The sequence below is a fragment of the Notolepis coatsorum genome, assembly GCF_963971535.1.
Source record: "Notolepis coatsorum genome assembly, chromosome: 16".
Taxonomy (NCBI): domain Eukaryota; kingdom Metazoa; phylum Chordata; class Actinopteri; order Aulopiformes; family Paralepididae; genus Notolepis; species Notolepis coatsorum.
The window spans coordinates 58,962,182-58,983,671 of NC_140180.1; the positions used below are offsets into that span (position 1 = coordinate 58,962,182).

At 43.1% G+C, this 21,490-nt stretch overlaps 1 protein-coding gene across 1 annotated transcript in view; it reads left to right on the plus strand.

The window, feature by feature from the left end:
* Nucleotides 1-20,986, plus strand: part of slc43a1a (solute carrier family 43 member 1a) — a 74,232-nt gene extending 53,246 nt beyond the window's left edge. The window contains exons 7-15 of the mRNA XM_084331650.1: nt 2,059-2,192; nt 2,663-2,790; nt 3,199-3,345; nt 3,631-3,666; nt 4,719-4,854; nt 5,673-5,802; nt 19,753-19,826; nt 20,070-20,193; nt 20,443-20,986. Of these exons, the coding sequence (XP_084187776.1) occupies nt 2,059-2,192; nt 2,663-2,790; nt 3,199-3,345; nt 3,631-3,666; nt 4,719-4,854; nt 5,673-5,802; nt 19,753-19,826; nt 20,070-20,193; nt 20,443-20,640 (1,107 nt within the window). The 3' untranslated portion in view covers nt 20,641-20,986. The remainder of the gene's footprint in view (nt 1-2,058; nt 2,193-2,662; nt 2,791-3,198; nt 3,346-3,630; nt 3,667-4,718; nt 4,855-5,672; nt 5,803-19,752; nt 19,827-20,069; nt 20,194-20,442) is intronic.
* The last annotated feature ends 504 nt before the right edge of the window (nt 20,987-21,490 follow it).

A 21,490-nucleotide genomic window follows, 5' to 3' on the forward strand; every position in this document is an offset into this window, starting at 1 on the left:
CTAACGTTAGATGCAGCTACTACAGGCAATCAACGATGAGGAGGAAGCGTCAAAGCAGTATATAATAGAATAGCTGTGGTGCGTAAGCACTGCAGCACGACTCGAAACTACCGGAGTGTTATAATAAATTAATTCATGTTTAACTTGTCCCCGTGTCCAGTCCTTTGACTAGCCCCACCCGTTCATTGTAAACAATGATGCATGTAATTGTATTAACGTTATTCTGTGTTGTACTTGTAGCTATGCTATACGTTGTATTTCGTTTGTTAGCTATTTAGCTAATGTTGTTAGCATGGAATGAGAATCAAAGCTCTATCTTTCATCTTTATTTAGCAGTCCAGTTTCTCCGGGCAGTAGCGAGTAAGGGTCTAAAAATAGCTAACGTTACACTACAAATAATGCTACTTGGTTAAAAGGAGCAACACTATTGAGAAATGTAGTTAAGCTATGGCGTTGCCCCACGGAGCTCCTGTGCTGTACTCTAGTAACGTCAGCGGCCCGCCTCCCAACACGGACAGTGACTGACAAGGGGCACTGGTTCCGCCTCATTAAAACAAACGCGCAAATAGCAATTAATCGCGCCCGTCAAAATCATTGCATTCATTTTAATTATCGCAGCAATTAATCGATTTATTGCTTATCGCGGCAGGCCTAGGTCAAGGTAAACTACAGGGTTCCCAGGGGTCAAGGAAAACTACAGGCTTCCCAGGGGTCTTAGAATCTCTGGGAGTTTTTTAGAGTTAAATTCCAAACGCGGGGAAAGTGAGGGTATCTGATAATGTTCTCATGGAAGTCATGTTGGGGTCTTTGTACCTATGGATCACTTTACATTTGTAGTGAGGAGGACCAAAGGGACGGGTACATCAAACATTTCAAATGGACAAGGAGGGTGATGTAAATTAGGAGTGTGGACATTTCTCGATTCTAAGATGCATCGTGATGCGGACGTTGACGATTCAGCATCAATGCAGTGACAGAACAAATACTTTTTCTTTTTTTATTTACTTTCTTGCTAGTTTTTATGTTATTTTTTTAATTTGCTCCACAACTATAAAGCTCCCTACAAATCAAATATATTATTATTATTATTATTATTATTATTATTATTATTATTATTATTATTATTATTATTATTATTATTATTATTATTATTATTATTATTATTATTATTATTATTATTATTATTATTATTATTATTATTATTATTATTATTATTATTATTATTATTATTATTATTATTATTATTATTATTATTATTATTGTATTATTAAAGCTAGTGCTTTGGTCATGCATCCACTCAACTCATAGAAAATACAGCATCAGGCTATTCTAAAAGTATTGATACTAATACTGATACTAATAAAAAATAGTATTGAACCGTTTTTAACAGCTGGGTACCTGAGATACCTTTCAGATAGTATGAAATAAAATAGTATAGCATGTAAAATAGAAGTACAAAAAGGTCACAGTGTTCAGTATAGACATATGTACAATGTTCGATGCAGAATAGAAGTAACTGAGTTACCATACAATATACAATATTCTATGCAATGTACTAATATACAATACTATATAGTGCAGAGCAGAAATGGGATGAGGTACAATTTAGGTACAAATTAAATTATCTGTATCATGCAACACTAATAAAGAAATGTATTTTGACATTCTGATTTAAGAACTTTCTAAATAAGAGTTAATTTATCTGACTGCTTGTATTAATTGATGAAAAAGTAGCCATGTGCAGTAATATAGATTATAAAATTGAGGATGTAATATATTATTGAGCTGCATCGTAGAATCGAATCGAATCGAATCGTGGACAGCTGAATCGTAATCGAATCGTGAGGCCAGTGAAGATTCACAGCTCTAATGTAAATATGATTGGTACATACTTCTAGGGATGGGAAGTTTGGAAGGGAACCAGGGGGTCAAACTGTCTATAAACCAAGGAACTTGTGAAAAGAACACTGTGATTTCTAGTAACTCACTTGGGACTGAAAAAAACAGTACTGTTTGGCTACACTGACAGTCTCTCTCTCTCTGTCTCCCTCTCCTCAGCTCATCTATGAGGCAGGCGTGTCCTTCCGGGTGATCATGTGGGCGTGGGCGGGCCTTGCCGGCTTTGTCTTTTTCAACTGTTTCCTCAACTGGCCAGTTGAGGGATTCCCCACGCCTGATGAGGTGGACTATAGGTCAGTGTAGCCGCCTGTCTTTTTGTTTCATCTCGCAAACAACTGGCTGACTTTGTGGAGCCATAAACCGTTGAGTTTTTCAAGTTGAAAGTGTCGGAAGTATCCTTGAGCAAGACACTTAAACCCTAACTGCTCCCGTTGAGCAGGTTGGTACCTCGCACATCGGCGTGAGGCATACGTTGTAAAGCGCATTGGAAAAAAGCACTATATATCTGAACCCCTCTGAAGAACTCATGCAAACATGTTATGGCTCTGTTAGGTCAATGCTCCCATTCATTGTCTAGTAGCAACCCCACATTTTACACCCAGGTGACAAATTCCAGGGTTCTGTCTCGCTGTAGGAAGGAGTGGACATGTCTGTGACTTGTTGAAATGGGGGACAAACCTTTCTCTTTTGACTTGTTCCCCTGTGTACGTTGTGTACATTGTATGTTTTATACTTGTGATATTCGTCCCTGGTTCCCTGGCAGTAAGTTCACTGCGCTGCAGGAGTTGCCTGCAGGGGAGCAGAAGGTGGTGGCGGAGAGACTGAGCCAGAGCAACGGAGACATCAGACACTCCTCAGAGAAACTAGCCAGTGGGCCTGGCGCCGCAGCCGGTGAGCCAACACACACTGAACACGCATTTCTAGTGCTTTATTTCAATCCATCAATTTAATTCATTTATAGAACATTTCAATGGGGGTTTCAGTTGCCAGGTAATGACATTGTTGTAACAGTTGAATATCCGGTTGTACATTTTTACATGAAAACAGTTGACAACCAGCTGAACTTAAGTCTTGAATTTTTGTATTTTGGCAACTGGCTCAATACATTTTAGCACCTTACTTTGCAGAGATGGGTTATAATGTGATAGAATAATCGTGTTCTTATCTGATACCCAACAGGGGAGCCACCCATACTAAAACTATACCCATTCATGAAATTGGAAATCACTTTGGATGAAAATATCAGAAATTTGATTAATATCAGAATTCAGAATATCAACATATCTTTCTCTCTCTCAGCTGGCATCCCATTTCGTCGTTCCGTGTTCTCTCCCATCTTCCTGTGGAGCCTGGTTACCATGGGGATGTCCCAGCTGAGAATCATCTTCTACATGGGCGCCATGAACAAGATGCTGGAGTTTCTCGTTACCCATGGCGGCCCCCACCGTGAGTCATCCACTTTTACCGTATTGACTGGCAGATGACATCATTGCTATCAGACCTTCAAATTTCCAATAAGTCTGTTTTTCAGGAATAAGAAAAACTGGCAAATTTTCTAATTGAGTGGTTCTCAACCTGGGGGGTCAGATATATGCTTGCGTGTTACAATTGTTTGTCAATACAGATCACCAATTTTCTTTTATAATTACATTGGCCAACACAGATTCATTTCTTTTATAGTAGTTTCAGAAAGTGGTTCTTGATGGAATTCTCATGTCCCCTTTGTTTCAGCCTCTGATAAGCTGGTGATTGAGTCAGAGGAGAAAGGTGAGCAGCATTTTATGACCTTTTCTTTTTATGTGTGTGCATGGTATGGTATGTCAAAGTCAAAGACTGTACTGTATGTTTTTATGCCTCTGTGATGGAACAGCCGTTATGCAATGTGTTCTCGGTTGTCCATCCGTTCATACAGCTGTCCGTCCCATTCTCTCGTGAGCGTGATATCTCAGGAATGCCTGGAGGGAATTTCCTCAGATTTGGCACAAATGTCCACTTGGACTGTACAACTGTACAAGCAAAACTGTACATTGGAATATTGACAAAACCATACTTGGTCATTTACTGTACATTGGAGGGGGTTGGGTTAGGACATTTACAGGGGCCAGTTTCGAATTGCAGTCTCCCGTAGGTGTTCTTTGAGAGTGGTTTTGAAAGTGGGTAGTGATTCACATTCCTTTATAGCTTTGGGTAGGGCGTTCCACATTGATGTGGCATAATTGCGAAACGTGTTTAGTCCCTTGTTTGAGCTGAATCTGGGTTTAACATGATTTGTGGAGCTCCCTCTGGTGTTGTGATCGTGGTATTCACTGACCTTTGGGAAGTATTTTGACATGTACATGGGTACCTTGGTCGTGTAGTGTATCTTGTAGACCGTACAAGATACACTACAGACGACTACTTTCATTGGTCTAGGACTCTAGGTTAACCACGTCCCAAGGTTTAAGCCTGCCCCTACACTTAAGCCTGCCCCTACACTTAAGCTCTGCTCCTACACTTAATCTCTGCCCCTACACTTAATCTCTGCCCCTTTCATATCTCGTGAACCGTTTGTCATAGAGACCCGTTTTTATTGGTTTATGTTTGCCCTGCCTCCTACTCTAAAGCTCCCACTGGCTACTGGTTAGTGGAGGCTTACAAATTCTTCGAAGCATTCGTTCATTCAAAGAAGCTTTGAAGCATTTGTGTATCAGCCCTATATTCTATATTCCTCCTGCAATATGTTTCTATTTGTCCATCTTCCCTGCCCTCTCTGTGTGTGTACATGTTTCATTCATTTCATTCTTATCTTCCCTCTGGTTATTCTATATTCCTCCCCTCAGTGAGTTTCTACTCATCCATCTTCGGCACGCTACAGCTGCTATGTCTGGTGACCTGCCCTCTGATTGGCTACATCATGGACTGGAAGATGAAGGACTGCGATGACGAGAACAGCTGCGCAACTGACATTGTGAAAAAGTAAGAGAGAGAGAGAGGGAGGGATGGATGGCAAGAGGGGAGGAGAGGAAGTGATAGAGGGAGGAATGGATGGAGAGATAGGGGAGGAGAGAGGGATGGATGGATGGAGAGAGAGAGGACAGGAAGTGACAGGGAAAGATGGGGATGGCGAGAGAGGAGGAGAGGAAGTGACAGAGAAAGGGAAAGATGGATGGAGAGAGGGGAGAGGATGTAAGAGAGGGAGGGATGGATGGATGGAGTGAGCGGGGAGAAGAGGAAGTGATAGATGGAGGGATGGATGGAGGAGTTGGTGGCATACAAAACTGTATCATCTGCATAGAATAGAATTATAAAATAAAATTGGCCAGGGCTGTACAATTGTGCACGATGTGGTCACATACACTAATTAGATAAAAAAAAAAACAATACAGTGGAATAGAATATTTAACAGGGCTGTGCAATTGAGCAGTAATGTGCAAAAAGTATGAACATTACTGCTCAATTGCACAGCCCTGTTAAATATTCCATCAAAGAATAGACCCTTGTGGGACACCCTTACTAATTTCAAGATAGCTTGATTTGATACCATCAGCAACAACAGCAACAGAATGTACCCATATCCCAGGAAAATCTAAATGGATAATGTCAAGGTGTCCTATGAGTTGTTCCGTTACACTCTGCCTATGGAGCAGCTCTAGGATCTGTCTCTGATGTTCAGAGACTTGTTCATCTTCACAAATCGAAACTGAGTTCTACAGTATTATAGCAATGACACCCATGAATTATATTTTACTCTGTAGCATAGCAGTAACATTATATTCCCATGTAACCTCCCTCAGGTCATCCAACGGCCCCCAGAGAGACCGTAAGATCCAGAAGTTGACCAACGCCATGAGGGCCTTCATCTTCACCAATATGCTGCTGCTCATCTTTGGAGTCTGCTGTCTCATAGACAACCTGCCTCTACAGGTACACACACATCATGTTGGACTTTGGTTAACCTACTGTACCACTGCTCCGTGTCTGCATATGGTTGGTGATTGTTTCTATATACAGACCTCTGCTCTGTGTCTTCATATGGTTGGTGATTGTTTCTATATACAGACCTCTGCTCTGTGTCTTCATATGGTTGGTGATTGTTTCTATATACAGACCTCTGCTCTGTGTCTTCATATGGTTGGTGATTGTTTCTATATACAGACCTCTGCTCTGTGTCTGCATATGGTTGGTGATTGTTTCTATATACAGACCTCTGCTCTGTGTCTTCATATGGTTGGTGATAGTTTCTATATACAGACCTCTGCTCATTCATTCAGAGGTTCATTACTAATTATAAAGTTCTGACTCATCTCTGTTACACTCTGGGTAGGACGGCCTGCTCTGGCCACCCGTAGGGTCATACACTGCGAGTTAGGCCCAGTCCACACGATCACGGGTATTTTTGACACAGGTTTTTTTTAAATTATTCAAACAAAAAAAACTCTGTCCACTCGACGTGGTTTAAACTCCGCACCGAGTGACGTCATATACATGTAGTACAATGCCAAAGCAGTAGGTGGTGATGTAGTTCAAACATGAAGGCAATTGCAACCAATCAGAAGGGTTTAGAGTTAATACCGGAAACTGAACTGAAGCCTGAACAATAACATCCCTCCTTGCTCACAGCCAAATTAGCTACAGCTAGCAACGAATAATTTAAGTGCAATAAACAAAAAATTATACATTCACTGTGTGTTCTGCCTCATTTGTTGATGAAACAAAACCAACATCAACACAATTTACCACCAAGAGCGGAGTTTAGTCTCACAAAAAGATCGCAGATTTTGTTAGCTTACGTGCTAACGTAATAATAAAGTAGTAACGTTAACACTAGTAGAATTAATGGATGAAAACGTTATTTAACAGATTGCAGAATGGGTACAATACAATACGGCTCAATACAAACAATTGTTAAGGGGATGCAGACTGTTATAGTTTGGACTGGGTTCCTTATAACAATAACTTGACAACACATGAGCTTAGTTTAGCCGCAGCTTCAGGTTTACTCAGCGTCAGGTCAGGAATGCGACAACAGACATCGTCGATCACAACACTCTTCAACACGGACGATACGTTTCGAACAAAAGTTTGTTACAATCATTTTCATATAACGCTACTTAAGACAGCTCTGCTGTAAACATGGGAAATAATCCCGGTTACTATGCCCACACGCAACCAATGCAACCGGGATGCGAGCAAAACTTCACCCTGGACTCCGGTTTTAAATGATCACTGTTGCAGTGGTCCAAAACCCCTGTTGCGTGTGGCCAAGCAGTGCAACCGCGCACATTAACACTTTCAGTGCCCAGCAGGGGGGCGCACGATTTAGTGCTTGAATGCCCACCATCCACTTCAATGTTAGCGTTAATATCGCCTAATCTATGTTTAAAATTATGGCTATGTGTCTAATCTGCCCGTCGCTTATCAATGACTCATTTTCCAGTCAACATTGTCGAAGCGGATTGTTTTTTTATCGGTTCATTTCCGTTTTATAGCATCTTGAAAAGCCCTCGTTTTCAAGGGAAATAAAAATATTACATAATAAACCGAATATTCTAGAATACACAAAAAACGTTCAAATTTTTCGGCCTATTTATGAATCGCTTTCAAATAAACGCTAGATTATCGATAGTATATGTGTACGTATGCACGCTATATAGGCAATCTGATATCTGATCTGATATATTTCCTGATCGCTCGCACAGCCAAACAGCCATATCACACATAGGGGAAAAGTTTCAAGTTTCAAGTTTCTTTAATAGTTGTCATACAGAAGTACAGAATACTTTCATACAAAATGCTTCTTACTGTTACGCTCCAGAGACTGCTAGACAAGATAGTATCAAATAACATAGTATAGCATGTAATTTAGAAGTAGAAAATGAGGTCACAGTGTTCAGTATAGACATATGTACAATGTTCGATGCAGAATAGACGTAACTGAGTTACCATATAATATACAATACTATGCAGTGTACTAATGTACAGTACTATATAGTGCAAAGCAGAAATGGGATGAGGTACAATTTAGGTACAATTTACAGTAAGGTGTACGAGTTGTAGTGCAATCCTTCATCAATAAATATAAAGTGTGGGGAGTGGGTGCTACAGTGTGTTTGTTTAAAGTGAGTGTGTGCTATAAAGTGTGTGGAGTGGGTGCTACAGTGTGTTTGTTTAAAGTGAGTGTGTGCGTGTGGATGTGTGTGCTATGTGCGTTTGATGGTTGTTGTTGTGTAGTGTTCATTGTTCGTTTAGCAGCCTGATGGCCTGGGGATAGAAGCTTCTTCTGAGTCTTTCTGTGCTCGCCTTGAGACTCCGGTATCGCTTGCCTGACCGCAGCAGTTCAAAGAGGCAGTTGTTCGGGTGACTGGAGTCTTTAATGATTCTCTTAGCCTTGCCCCTGCAACGCTTGTTGTAAATGTTCTGGAGGGTGGGGAGCCCCCCTCCAATTGTGCGTTCGGCTGAACGTGTCACTCTTTGTAGTCTGCTTCGGTCTTGTGCAGTGCTATTGCCAAACCAGGAGGTGATGTTGCCAGTCAGGATGCTCTCTATTGTACATGAGTAGAAGTTCTTAAGGATCTTCTGACTGACTTGGAACTTCCTTAGGCGCCTGAGGAAGTAGAGGCGTTGTCGTGCCTTCTTCACAACACTGTCAATGTGTGTGGTCCATGTCAAGTCCTCGGATATGTAGGCTCCAGACCACGCCATACAACCGGCCGATCACTTCTTCATCCACCGCAAGGACAGATCAGCATTGTCCGGCAAACAGCGTGGAGGAGGTATTGCCTTCATGTTTAACAACAATTGGAGCGATCCAGCTAACGTGAAGGAATTATCGAACCACTGCTGCCCAGACCTGGAATATATAACCATCAAGTGTCGTCCTTTCTTCCTCCCGAGGGAGTTAACGGCGATCGTCCTGGTCGGAGTGTATATTCCACCGCAAGCCAGCAATAATGTCGCGCTCTCCAGACTCCACGACGAGGTAAATAGAATCCAAGCGGCGAACGTTAACGCCGCCATTATAGTGGTGGGTGATTTCAATAGCGCCAATCTGAGAAAGGTCTTACCTGACTTCTATCAGCATGTGACTTGTAACACCAGAGGCGGTAACATCCTAGATCACTGTTACACGCAATTCAAGGGTGGCTACAAGGCTCATTCTGCTAGTGGCTTTGGTAAGTCAGATCACGCAGCCATTTTTCTTTCACCAAAGTACAAACAGAGAATCAAAAGCACTCCTGTAGTCTCGCGAGAGGTGCAGAAATGGGATTTGACGTCAGAGGAGACGCTCCAGGCTGCGTTTGACTGCACAGACTGGAGCGTGTTCCGCGACACAGATAACATTCATGTCTACACAGAGACAGTGCTGGACTATGTTCGTACTTTGGTGGAAGAAACAATCCCCACTACCACAATGAGAGTTTACCCAAATCAAAAACCCTGGGTAGACAAATCCGTCCGTGAAGCTCTGAGAGCGCGCACCAAAGCATACAACGACGGCCTAGTGGCAGGCAACATGAATGACCACAAGGTGGCGCGATACAACGTAAGGAGGACAGTGACAGAGGCCAAACGGCGCTACAAGGATAAAATTGAACTCCAGTTTGAACAGGCTGACTCTAGAGCTATGTGGCAGGGGCTCAAAACGATGACAGACTACAAAGGCGCCTCCCTCAAACTGAACAGTGACATCTCCTTAGCAAATGACCTCAATACCTTCTATGCGAGGTTTGATGCTGGTAATAACAACACCAGCCCACAAGCCACGGCAATGGGGGGGGGGGTCTGCTGCTGATGGAGACTCAGTGTTCAGGGTAACAGAGCATGAGGTGAGGCGGACCTTTAAAAAAGTGAATATCAGGAAGGCAGCAGGTCCGGACGGCATCCCCGGCCGCGTCCTAAAAGTCTGTGCCGACCAACTGGCCCCGGTATTCACTGAATACCACCTGCCTGAAGAAGTCCACTATTATCCCTGTACCCAAAAAATCCAAGCCTGCTTGCCTCAACGACTACCGCCCTGTAGCTCTCACCTCCATAGCCATGAAGTGCTTTGAGAAGCTAGTAAAGGGCTACATCTGCTCCTCCCTCCCCATCAACATGGACCCCCTGCAATTTGCATACCGCCCCAACAGGTCCACGGAGGACGCCATAGACCATGTGCTGCACACAGCAGCATCACACCTGGACAAGAGGCAGGGGAACTATGTGAGAATGCTATTCATCGACTACAGCTCGGCATTCAATACCATAGTCCCCTCCATACTCATAGCCAAGCTCAGGGACCTGGGCTTGAACTATGACCTCTGCCAGTGGGTCTTGGACTTCCTGACGGGCAGACCCCAGGTGGTGAGAGCAGGCAACTGCACCTCCTCATCCATCACCCTCAACATAGGGGCCCCCCAGGGCTGTGTTCTGAGTCCCCTCCTCTACTCCCTGTACACACACGACTGTGTGGCTCAGCGGAGTAGCAATACAATCATCAAATTTGCTGACGACACAGTGGTGGTGGGCCTGATCTCTGCCAACGACGAGAGGGCCTACCTGGAAGAGGTCAAGGTCCTGGCGGGATGGTGCCAGGAAAACAGCCTCTCCCTGAACGTCAGCAAAACAAAGGAGATGATTGTGGACTTCAGGAGGTCGGGGGTCAAGGACTACAGCCCCCTCAGCATCGACGGGGCACCGGTTGAGAGAGTCAAAAGCTTATATCTCCGTGAAAACAGGTCTGATTATCCTAAGACAGGTAAAATAGATTCCTTACCTGAGATCAGATGGTATCCAAAAAGATTATTCCAATTCCTGATCTATCCTTTTATTGATCCAACACTACATACTGTAAACACATATTACACGCTGTTCTGATGGTCCACAATGACTGGGATCATCTCCGGTTACATGCGTGAGAAGTAAAATGTGGATTCCGGATTTCTTTTTTCTCATCCATTTTCATTGAGTCCATTCCAAAAGGGTGCATTACCATCTGGGAGACGATAGGGGGCGTTTTTTTCACATCTGAGCTCCTGATGGGGCTGGTTTCCCAACGGTAGACTCGGTTGATGAAATATGAATTCAGATCGCTAATAAAAAAATAATCACGCTAATTGTCGTGCTGGGCATTCAGGGGGCGGGCTGATAACACGTGTTATGTTGTGGCTGGCATCGAAAGTGTTAAGGCTCGGTTACATAACACCCACGTTCGTGTGGACAGGGTTAGACTCTCAGGTAGGACGGCCTGCTCTGGCCACCCGTAGGGTCATACACTGCGAGTTAGACTCTCAGGTAGGATGGCTGCTCTGGCCACCTGTTAGGGCTGAGCCCAAACGTTCGAAGGTTCGGACCTTCGTTCGTTACGTTGGCACTCGAATCTTAATTAATGGGTTCACTCACTAAAGGGGCACTTCACTGAAAAACAATGCTGATGCACATAATCTTGCACATATTTGCTCACATTCATTTAGTTTGACAGTTCATGAGTTTGGATATGGCCTCCAGTGATGTCATTGGATGACATTGAATCATTGTGTGTGTAGTGTTAATTACAGCTCAATGCTATCCCTATTGCAGTTTCACCCCACAGCCAAGAGTAAAAAGAACTTTTACAAACTGGGCAGTAGATTAGGTAGGTGTGCCTGGCTCCAAAAAGCACAGCTAATCAATTTGTCATGCCATGTCCAAATAAATTAATCTATTAGATATTATCCAGTCTAATACTGACACCAAGTGGCGCAGAGTGAAAATGCAGTTCTAGTCTAGAGTTAAAGGTCCCCTATTTTGCTATTCCTTTCACTATTTGGGGCAATTTTACACAATTCCTGCGAGTCTATGGAACATATCTGTACGTTTTTTTTTTTTGTTCAAAAAAAAATCATTGTTTTGTATTTCTAATCAAGCAGCATTTTCTGCATTCAAGATTCCAAGCTGGTTTTGGCTGGGCTCCACCCATACTAGCAATGCGCTTTGAGTGACAGTCACCCACACAGCGTGATACATACGAGAGAGAGCAAGAGAGAGCGAGAGAGAGAACGAGCAAGCGAGAGAGAGAGGAGAGATTGCTCTGTGAGCACGCATGTGCGTGTGTGTGTGAGCGGCTCGACTCGCGATTGTGTGTAAATGCAGGTGGAGAGATAGAGACAGATAGAGAGAGGGAGAGATCGCTCCGTGAGTGCATGTGTGCGTGTGTGAGCGGCTCGACTCGCGATTGTGTGTAAATGCAGGGGGAGACAGAGCCTCAGAGAGCCTCTCCGTATGAGAGCATCATCCCTCTCTCTATCGGTCTGTCTCTCCCTCTCTCTCTCTCCCTCTCTCTCTCTCTCTTTAGAGGAAGTGACTGGGAAACCGCTTCCGCATTATTCCCACTGCTCCGTTGTTGAGCGAATTGTTGATTGTGGGCGGTGGCTTCAACCACAGAAGGAGCTGAGGTATGCAGATCAGCTCCTTGCTACGTAGGATAGCGAGTCAAATCAGAATGGCTTGGTTCAGTGGGGGAGGATATTGTCTCATCTGAACTGGAGCAATCCGCCAAAATGAGAATCTGAGAGTGACACAGACATTGTTGATACAACCCCACATTGCTAGAAAACAATGCTAAACACTAGAAAAGGCGATTTATAAGATAGTTCCCCTTTAAGTTTCACTCTTTCTTTAGTCGGGGAATACGGTGTTGCAGGTTACTCACATGTCCCTAGTCGTGTGACTGTGAAGTGTGAACCCAGCTCTGTGCTGCAGGGAGGGTCGGGGAGCGGTTCACACAGAAACGGTAGCAACCCGCCTGGAGGCACTTAAAGGTCCTGTGTCTTATAAATATATCAATGTGGTCTGTGTCTCTAATTATCATTTTGACTCATCAGTCTAGTCTTGAGTTCACGAGATCTTCCCTCACTCAACTAAGCCATTCTGATTTGACCGTTTTGCTGACGTGACCGCCCACAATCAACAATTCGCTCAACAACAGAGTGAGTGGAATTACTTCCTCAAACAGAGGGTGCCGACAGACAGTAGGGGTGGGAATCACCAGTTTCATCACGATACGATACAATATAGATTCTTTGGACAACGATACGATATTTGCCGATATCACAAAGTCTGCCACGATACGATACGATTCGATTCAGGTGCCTGCGATCGATATGAGACGATATTATGTGCCCATTTAACACAATCAGTCACATTTAGAACAACAAAAAAGGCTACGGAAATATCAATTGACGTTTTTATTTTTCAGCTCTTCCAGACATTTAAATGAAAAACAATCTATTGTTTTTAATACAAATAGACCTCCTGTTCACTGTAAAGTGCCACGTTTTTATATATTGAGCTTTAAACTTTAAGTAAAATGTTTTGGAACTCACACCACGCAACCTAAAACCCCTCCCTTTCCCAAACTGTTCCTACAATTGTTTTATGTTGCATGATGATCATGAATACATTTATTATGTATTCATGTTTAAATATCAACATTATCTGTCCATCCTCAGTAAATAATATCAATATAATAATACTCCTGACTTCATCTGGGCCCTCATTTATCAACAATGCGTAGAAAGTGTTCTATTTCCGTTCCTACTCACGGAATTTAGAATGTGTGTACGCACAGAAATATCGGGATTTATCAACCGTGCGTACACGGGTCCTACGCACACTCCGTATTGATAACTACCATTTGTTCTTACCGTCAATGCTTGTGCATGATTATCCATATATGGTAATGAAACACCCCCCATGGGATGTGCAATAATGGACTAACCCGAGCGAACTCTGAGAAACTCCACGGGCGAGATTGTTCACGGAGGCGCTGTCGAACCAAGAAGACACAACGCGTGTTATGGGATAAATATGCGACAGGCTGTCGGACTTGTACACGGTGATGTCAGATATCAACGGCTCTCTAAGACCATTGCTGCAATTCTGCCTGGACAGCTAATAAAATACTAATAAAGACCGTTAACCACTGTTTGGCGTTGGTGTGTCATTATAACCATGCTGGAATATGAATGCCTTTATTAGTTTTGTTCGATTGGCTACCGGGTATAATATGATTTGTAGAGGCATACAATCTATTTTGTTGTCGGTATTAGGTAGCCTATATGAATTACATATAATAGCAGCCATAGCCTATATTATGCAACAGTAACTTGCGCATATATAATAGCACATGGCACAGCCCTGCAAAGCCTGCACAGTAAACTAACTTGATCGTTAATCTAGCTGTTGTATCTTTACGCTTATGAAAACATTAAATAATATGTATAGGCTATAGGCTGTCGTTTTGCATTAATAGCCTATATTCTCAAATGGCATTTAATGGCTATCCGCTGTGGGCTATCTCCTCGCTGACGGACAGAGTGGGGCTCTGGGGAATAAAGGTTGGGAAGACCCTGCTATTATAGCCTATCCTTTATAATGTTATAGGCTATTTCATTTACAGTTTACTCTATCAGCCTACCCAGCATGTAATACGTTCTTTGTTAGAACTCAACTCGTTATTATTTTGCGCATAGATTGCAGAAATACAGGAACGTTTTGATTTATATTTAACCCATTCTCTGCCACCACTTTGATCATCCTAAAAAACCATCCTCTGCCAGCGCTATTTGTCTATGGAGATGTTCACCTTCTTTGCAGGGCTATAACTTTTTAAATTGTATTGCTAAATTGACATTACTATGGCCCATTCAACATCAATTATCTATCGTTCAGGATGTAGGAACGTTTTACTTTTTCATTCACACATTCATACTAAAATACTGTCTAGAGTATAAATATGTTTTTTATCGTTTTCTGCAGTATTTCATAGAACGTGAGATATAGGCATAAATGCATATATTAGATTATCAAATGCAGTTTGATACCGATCCATGCTATATTAAAAATTACTAAATATCATGACTGATCATCTGCGGGTGAACGGGGGGGGGGGTCGTTTATAATTCAATGACCGACGTTAAATGATTTATGTAGTATGGGTGATATATTGATCAGAGCAGTTTGTATCGAAAATGATAAAGAAAAACGCTGAAACTCACCCCAGTCTCCTCGTAGCGTTGGGCGATGAGAGTGGAGCAAACAGATCCCAATTATGGGATGTTGATCGATGCGATCCATTTCCGGTTTGTATATTACTAATACACGTCCAAATCATGTTGATTATTGAGTTATGGCAAAGATCCATATCGACGGTGTCTGTATTGAGCCCCGGGACGATAAACGAGTGGCCGGACGAAAATAGGGGACGGACCGAGCTCCAATGGGCACTTCCGGTTTGGCAACTCGCCGATCGGCCACCAGGTGGCCGTATTGAAGCGTTGCAGAGTTGTGATGGCTCAGACAGCATCAGCCAAGACTCCGTGGGTGAAATATGAATACCATGACGAAAATATGAAATATTGAACTCAAACACGCCTGACGGCGTGATTGGCAGACAACGCATGGCGGAGAAACCCGCCTTAACACGTGATTGGCGGAGAATGGGTTAAAAGGCTTTGACATTGTAAAACGAAATAAGTGGAATTTTGAAGTTATGTAAGCAGAATACAAGTCATATCACCCACACAATATATGCTACCTGTATATCCAGAGCATGTATGCTTTTCTTTTTTTTTTTTTTAAACTTTGACCAGTCAGCTGGTTCTTTTTAGCGTTTATCGCTTTTTCTGGTCAAGCATGACCGACAGAAACAGGTTGAATAGGATATAGATCGGGGGAAAGACACTCTGAGAAAATACGGCGAGTCCGGGAGTCGAACTCGTGTACCCCAGATCCGTGACGCGCACGGTTGTCCCCGACGCCTAAATAGCGCCGAGATACGCGGTGAGCTACTGGAGCTCCCCAGCATGTATGCTTTTCATTCATTTAAGACACATTTATTGCAAGGGTTTTGTAATACACATAAACTCAACAAATAACCTCTGTTCTCATTGCAATGCGTTTTAAATTCTTTCTTATACAGTAGGAAGGGGGAAGAACACTATATCGTGGGTGTTCATATGACTTGTATTCTGCTTACAGCTTCGACATTCCACTTATTTCGTTTAACAATGGCAAAGCCTATTAAATATAATCAAAACGTTCCCGTATTTCTGCAATCAATGCGCAAAATAATAACGAGTTGAGTTACGCGGAGCGCAGTCAGTACACCCCGTATATTCCGATAACGCTATATATAAACCATGCTGCATTCATTCAGAAAGAAAGACCTATTATTCCAAATGCTATTTATAGGGTTTTGACCATAATTACACTACTGTCGCTATTTTACAATTAACTATAATGAATTACGGGGGTCATACAGAACACGTCAGTCAAACTAATGAACAAAAGCATATTTCCACGTTGAAACTAATGCATGAAACTGATGAAAGCATATGCCGTCCGTCTGCAGTATCCATATTCTACCGCTGGGCGCCAGATATGCACGGTCAGAGCTGACCGTAGATATACGCACAAAGTCAAGCACACGTTCAAATTGATAAGTCCCACACTTTGCTTAGAAATCATCGTACGTCCCCAGGCCATCAGGCTGCTAAACGAACAATAATCACTATGCAACAACCATCAAATGCACACAGCACACACACCCACACGCACACACTCACTCAAACAAACAACACACTGCAGCACCCACTCTCCACACTTTAGATCACACAAACACACTTACACTTTATATTTATTGATAAAGGATTTGCACTACAACTCGTACACCTACTGTGAATTGTACCTAAATTGCACCTCGTCCCATTTCTCCATTTCTGCCTTGCACTATATAGTATTGTATATTAGTACACTGCACAGTATTGTATATTGTATGGTAACTACGTCTATTCTGCATCGAACATTGTACATATGTCTAAACTGAACACTGTGACCTCATTTTTTTTACTTCTAATTTTACTATGTTATTTTATTTCATACTTATCTTGTCTTGCACAGTCTCTGGAGCGCAACAGTAAGAAACATTTTGTATAAAAGTATTCTGTACTTCTGTATGACAACTATTAAAGAAACTTGAAACGCACGGGTTACGCAACGTTGATAAATGAGGGCCCGGGTCTTTTCAAACGCACACACAGAATGCCCCTCCCCCAGTCCCCACACAGAAAGGTAGAATGCCCCCGCCCCCCCCCCCCCCTCCTCCTTCCCCAGTCCCCTCTCCTGTTCTCTCACGGTTAGCTGCTTAGCTTAGTTAGCTTAAGCAGCTAACGTAACGTTAATTTAGACCTGCCCACGCGACGTGGGCATAAAGGAATGGCGACGATGCAAAGCATGTTAGATGCATTTTACCCGTTGCGGGGAAAAAACTGCACAGACTTATATCGGGTCGCAAAATAGGCGCTCTGTAGCCCTGCTGTGCTGTACAGAGCTACACAGCGGTTTACTACTGGGCGGATAAGACTCGCCGGATTTTCAAAATAAGAGTATCGCAATATGAATCGATCTTTTTACGTTGCATCGATCCTATTTGATTATTGATAATAGATCGATATATTGATCTGTATCGATGTATCATCCCACCCCTAACAGACAGCAGAGAACGAGCGAGAGAGGGAGGGAGAGAGAGAGGGAGAGAGAGAGAGAGAGAGGGACACACACAACCTCCCGACTGCGCGGGAGTGTGTAAATGTGTGTGCGAGCGGGGATGGAGCTTCTCCCCCGCAGTCGGGAGCACTCGCATATCACTGTCAAAATATCGTTGCGCACGCTCCCGCGCGCACGCCCATATTCCGATCCGTGCAATAATATTCACAGGGGTATATATTGTCATTTGAAACAAGTTACCAATGCATTGTCCTGAGGGATTATGCCCCCCCGCGGCGAACATCTTTCTATCTCTCTCTCTGTCTGCCAGTCGCAGACTGTGGGTGACTGTCACTCAAAGCGCTTATGGGCGGAGCCCAGCACAAAACAGCTTGAAATCTTGAAGTGGAAAAATGTTGCTTTAGAGTACTTGATTAACACTTTCAGTGCCAGCAGGGGGCGCACAATTTAGTGCTTGCGTGCCACCACCCACTTCAATGATGGCGCTCTCATATTTGCGAACGCATAAACTACATCTTAAATTATGGCTATGTGTCTAATCTGGCCGTCGCTTATCAATGACTTGTTTGCAGTCAACATTGTCGAAACGGATTGTTTTTTTAATCGGTTCATTTCCGTTTTATACCATTTTGAAAAACGCTTGTTTTTTGAAAGTTTCAGGAAAATATAAAGATTCTGTGATAAACGCCCTTTACTGGAATATTCTGGAATACACAAAAAACGTTGTCATTTTCCGGCCTATTTATTCGTTTTCAAATAAACGCTAGATTATCGATAGTATATGTGTTCTTATGCACGCTATAGAAGCGGGATGAAAAATGTATTATCTCATTTCCTGATCAGCACACACACACACGCACACACACACACACACACACACACACATAGGGCACACGTTGATATCTCTGTGAAAAAAGCTCTGATTATCCTAAAACTGGTCAAATAGATTCCTTACCTCAGATCAGATGTTCTCCAAAAAGATTATTCCAATTCCTGATCGCCATTCCAAATATCGATCGTGTTTATTGATCCAAAGCTGGGTACTGGAAATATGTATTCCACGCTGTTCTGGGGCTCGGCAATGAATCCGATCCTCTCGGGTGACTTGCCTGAGAAGTAAAATGAGGAAGCAGGATCCCCCCCCCCCCATGTGTTTCATTCAATCCATTCCAAAGGGGTGCAGTACCACAGGGAGAGACGATAGGGGGCAGTATTTTCCCAATGGAGCTCAGGGAGAGTTTGCAGCACTAACGTGAGGCTAGATTGATGAAATATAAATTCAAATCGCTAATAAAAAAAAATAACGAGATCTCTCGTCGTTGGCAATGAACGGTCGGCATGAACAAACTAGATATCTCGTTGTTGGCATTGAAAGTGTTAAAAATATAAAACAATGCATTTTTTTGAAAAAAACTTTACAGATGTAAAACTTCATAGACTCACAGGAATTGTGTAAAGTTGCCCAAATAGTGAAAGGAATAGCAATGCATGTCCTCTTTAACCTATTCCAATCGTCTTCACCACAGACGGTCCAAGGTTTTTATAGTTTGTTCACCAGCTCTGCGTTTTTGTGACCACACGCTTCTGATCAACTTGGCGCGTGCACACACAACGATGAAATGATGCCCTACATCTGGCAAAATCAGCGAAGTGACCCAGGTGTTGGGCATTAGACTTAACCCCCGGCCAATGCTGCGAGCAATATTTATGCCCCATTATGTTCCATTTCCCAGCATTTAAATGACACTGCAGACTGCCAAATCCATACAAAGACAAAAAGGCAAAACCCATTTTCCGTAATATGTCCCTTTTAATTTCATATTTATCAGTCAGCACAGGTGTCAAGCTTTCTGAATAACCTGGCCCACACATGGAATGAGGTGAAGTGTTTTCTAGGTTCTGCACTAAAAGTCACTCAATCATGTTTCACAACGCTAACTTTTCATACTCAATATCTAGAAAAAAATTCAAATAGGCTATTTAGCTTAATAAAAACTGAACTGAATAAGAACTGAGCAAAGTTAATACCAAGTCAATGTCAAGTCGAGTCTTTCATCAACATCAGTCGAGTTGTCCTCAAATTTGCAACTCGAGTCATTGAAGTGTGATACTACTGTTCCACAATATCCTGCTATTTATCATTATTACATTTATTATGATCTATTATTATTACATTTCTGTTGATATATTTCTCATATATCAACATATAGCAACTGTTGTTTCTTCCAATATGGAGGACAAGTGGGCATTGCTCTGTGAAAGGCCTCCATTCTGTCTCCATACTGACATCCTACTAACCATGCTCCTTGACCCTCTGACCTGAGTCTTCTTCTCCTGCTGCTTCATCAGATCTTGACCTTTGTCCTGCACACCATGGTGCGAGGCTTCATCCACTCCTGCTGCGGAGGCCTCTATGCCGCTGTGTGAGTACCGTGCTCTCAGCTCAAAGATCAAACATAACGCCATCCAACCAACCGACACAAAAACACCAATTTATTACATTTTTGTTGATATAGTTCTCATATATCGAGTCGACACATAGCGACCGTGGTTTCTTCCAACATGGAGGACAAATGGGTGTTCTAAACATTCTCTGAGACGGTTCTACTGGTATTCTTGTGAACTAGCTGACGGCATCACCCCTCCTCTCCTCACTCTGTCCACAGCTATCCTTCCAACCACTTTGGTACTCTGACGGGCCTGCAGTCCATGATCAGTGCCGTGTTTGCCCTGCTACAGCAGCCCCTCTTCATCGCCATGGTCGGACTGCTGGAGGGAGACCCCTACTGGGTGAGGACACACACACACCCTTGCTCTCTCTCTCACTCTCTCACACCCAAACACATATTATCATGGCTCATACTTTTACACTGAAGCATGCAAGAACATGTACTTATACACACACACACACACACACACACACACACACACACACACACATAGTGACATGATTCGTCTCTATCTGTTCTTCATTTGCGCTACTTTGTGCTGCGCTAGTCTCTGAAACGTTGTCGTCTCTGTCGTCCAATCATCCTTCAGATCAACCTGGGCCTGATCATCTTCTCATTGTCTGGCTTCCTGTTGCCGGGCTACCTGTTCTACCACCGCAGACAGCTGATCAGGGAGAACGCGGCCAGGGACAAGCAGGCCACCGGCCAGGAGACGCAAGCGCTCAACCACTCAGAGACCAACGGCCACAAGCACCAAAGCAACGGCCACAGTGCACTGGAGATTTAGAATGCAATCCAGAAACGAAGGAATTCGGGGGAAGTATAGGATTCATTTAGGACATTTCTTAATAGTTCAGAATGTGCTAGAATAATACGACTTGGATGAGTCAGTGCTGTCACGACAACCATTAGAAAACCAGTAGAAAATGTGCTCCTTTTACCCACTGGGAGACAAATGGCACAGGTAGCGTTGTCTCCCCAGTGCTGAACTTGTTCTGTGAGAACCTCGGGGACTGCGTCCAGTATGTGCCTTTCAAAGTGAGCTCCAGCAGTGTTCAGTAGTCGTCAGCGTATGTTCTGTTTTTATATATTTCTCCACTGTTGCTTTTCCTTCTTGCTGTTGCTGACTCACCACAAGCCATAGCATTTCAAAGCAGGCAGCACCCCCCCCCCCTCCCCCGTATTGTCGTGACTTGAAGTTGGATTTGAAGTCGTATTGTCATGACTTGAAGTTGGATTTGAAGTCGTATTGTCCTGACTTGAAGCTGGATTTGAAGTCGTATTGTCATGACTTGAAGCTGGATTTGAAGTCGTATTGTCATGACTTGAAGCTGGATTTGAAGTCGTATTGTCACTTGAAGCTGGATTTGAAGTTATACTCTAAGCTGCGGAGGCTGTGTCATCAACATTTGTTGCTGTTTATTGTTTTGTTTTATTTATTCTGGTTTAGGTCAAAAGATCCAAATCAGTTTGATAATGAAGCCATAGATTTCACTCACAGGCACACAGGACCGCTACAGTTATCCTCGTCAAATGAATACGATATCTGAGATCTGTTCATAAGATCTGATAAGAGAATGTATAAATGTGTTCACACTTGTCCTGAAATGCCCATTAAGGACTGTGGCTGTATTAAT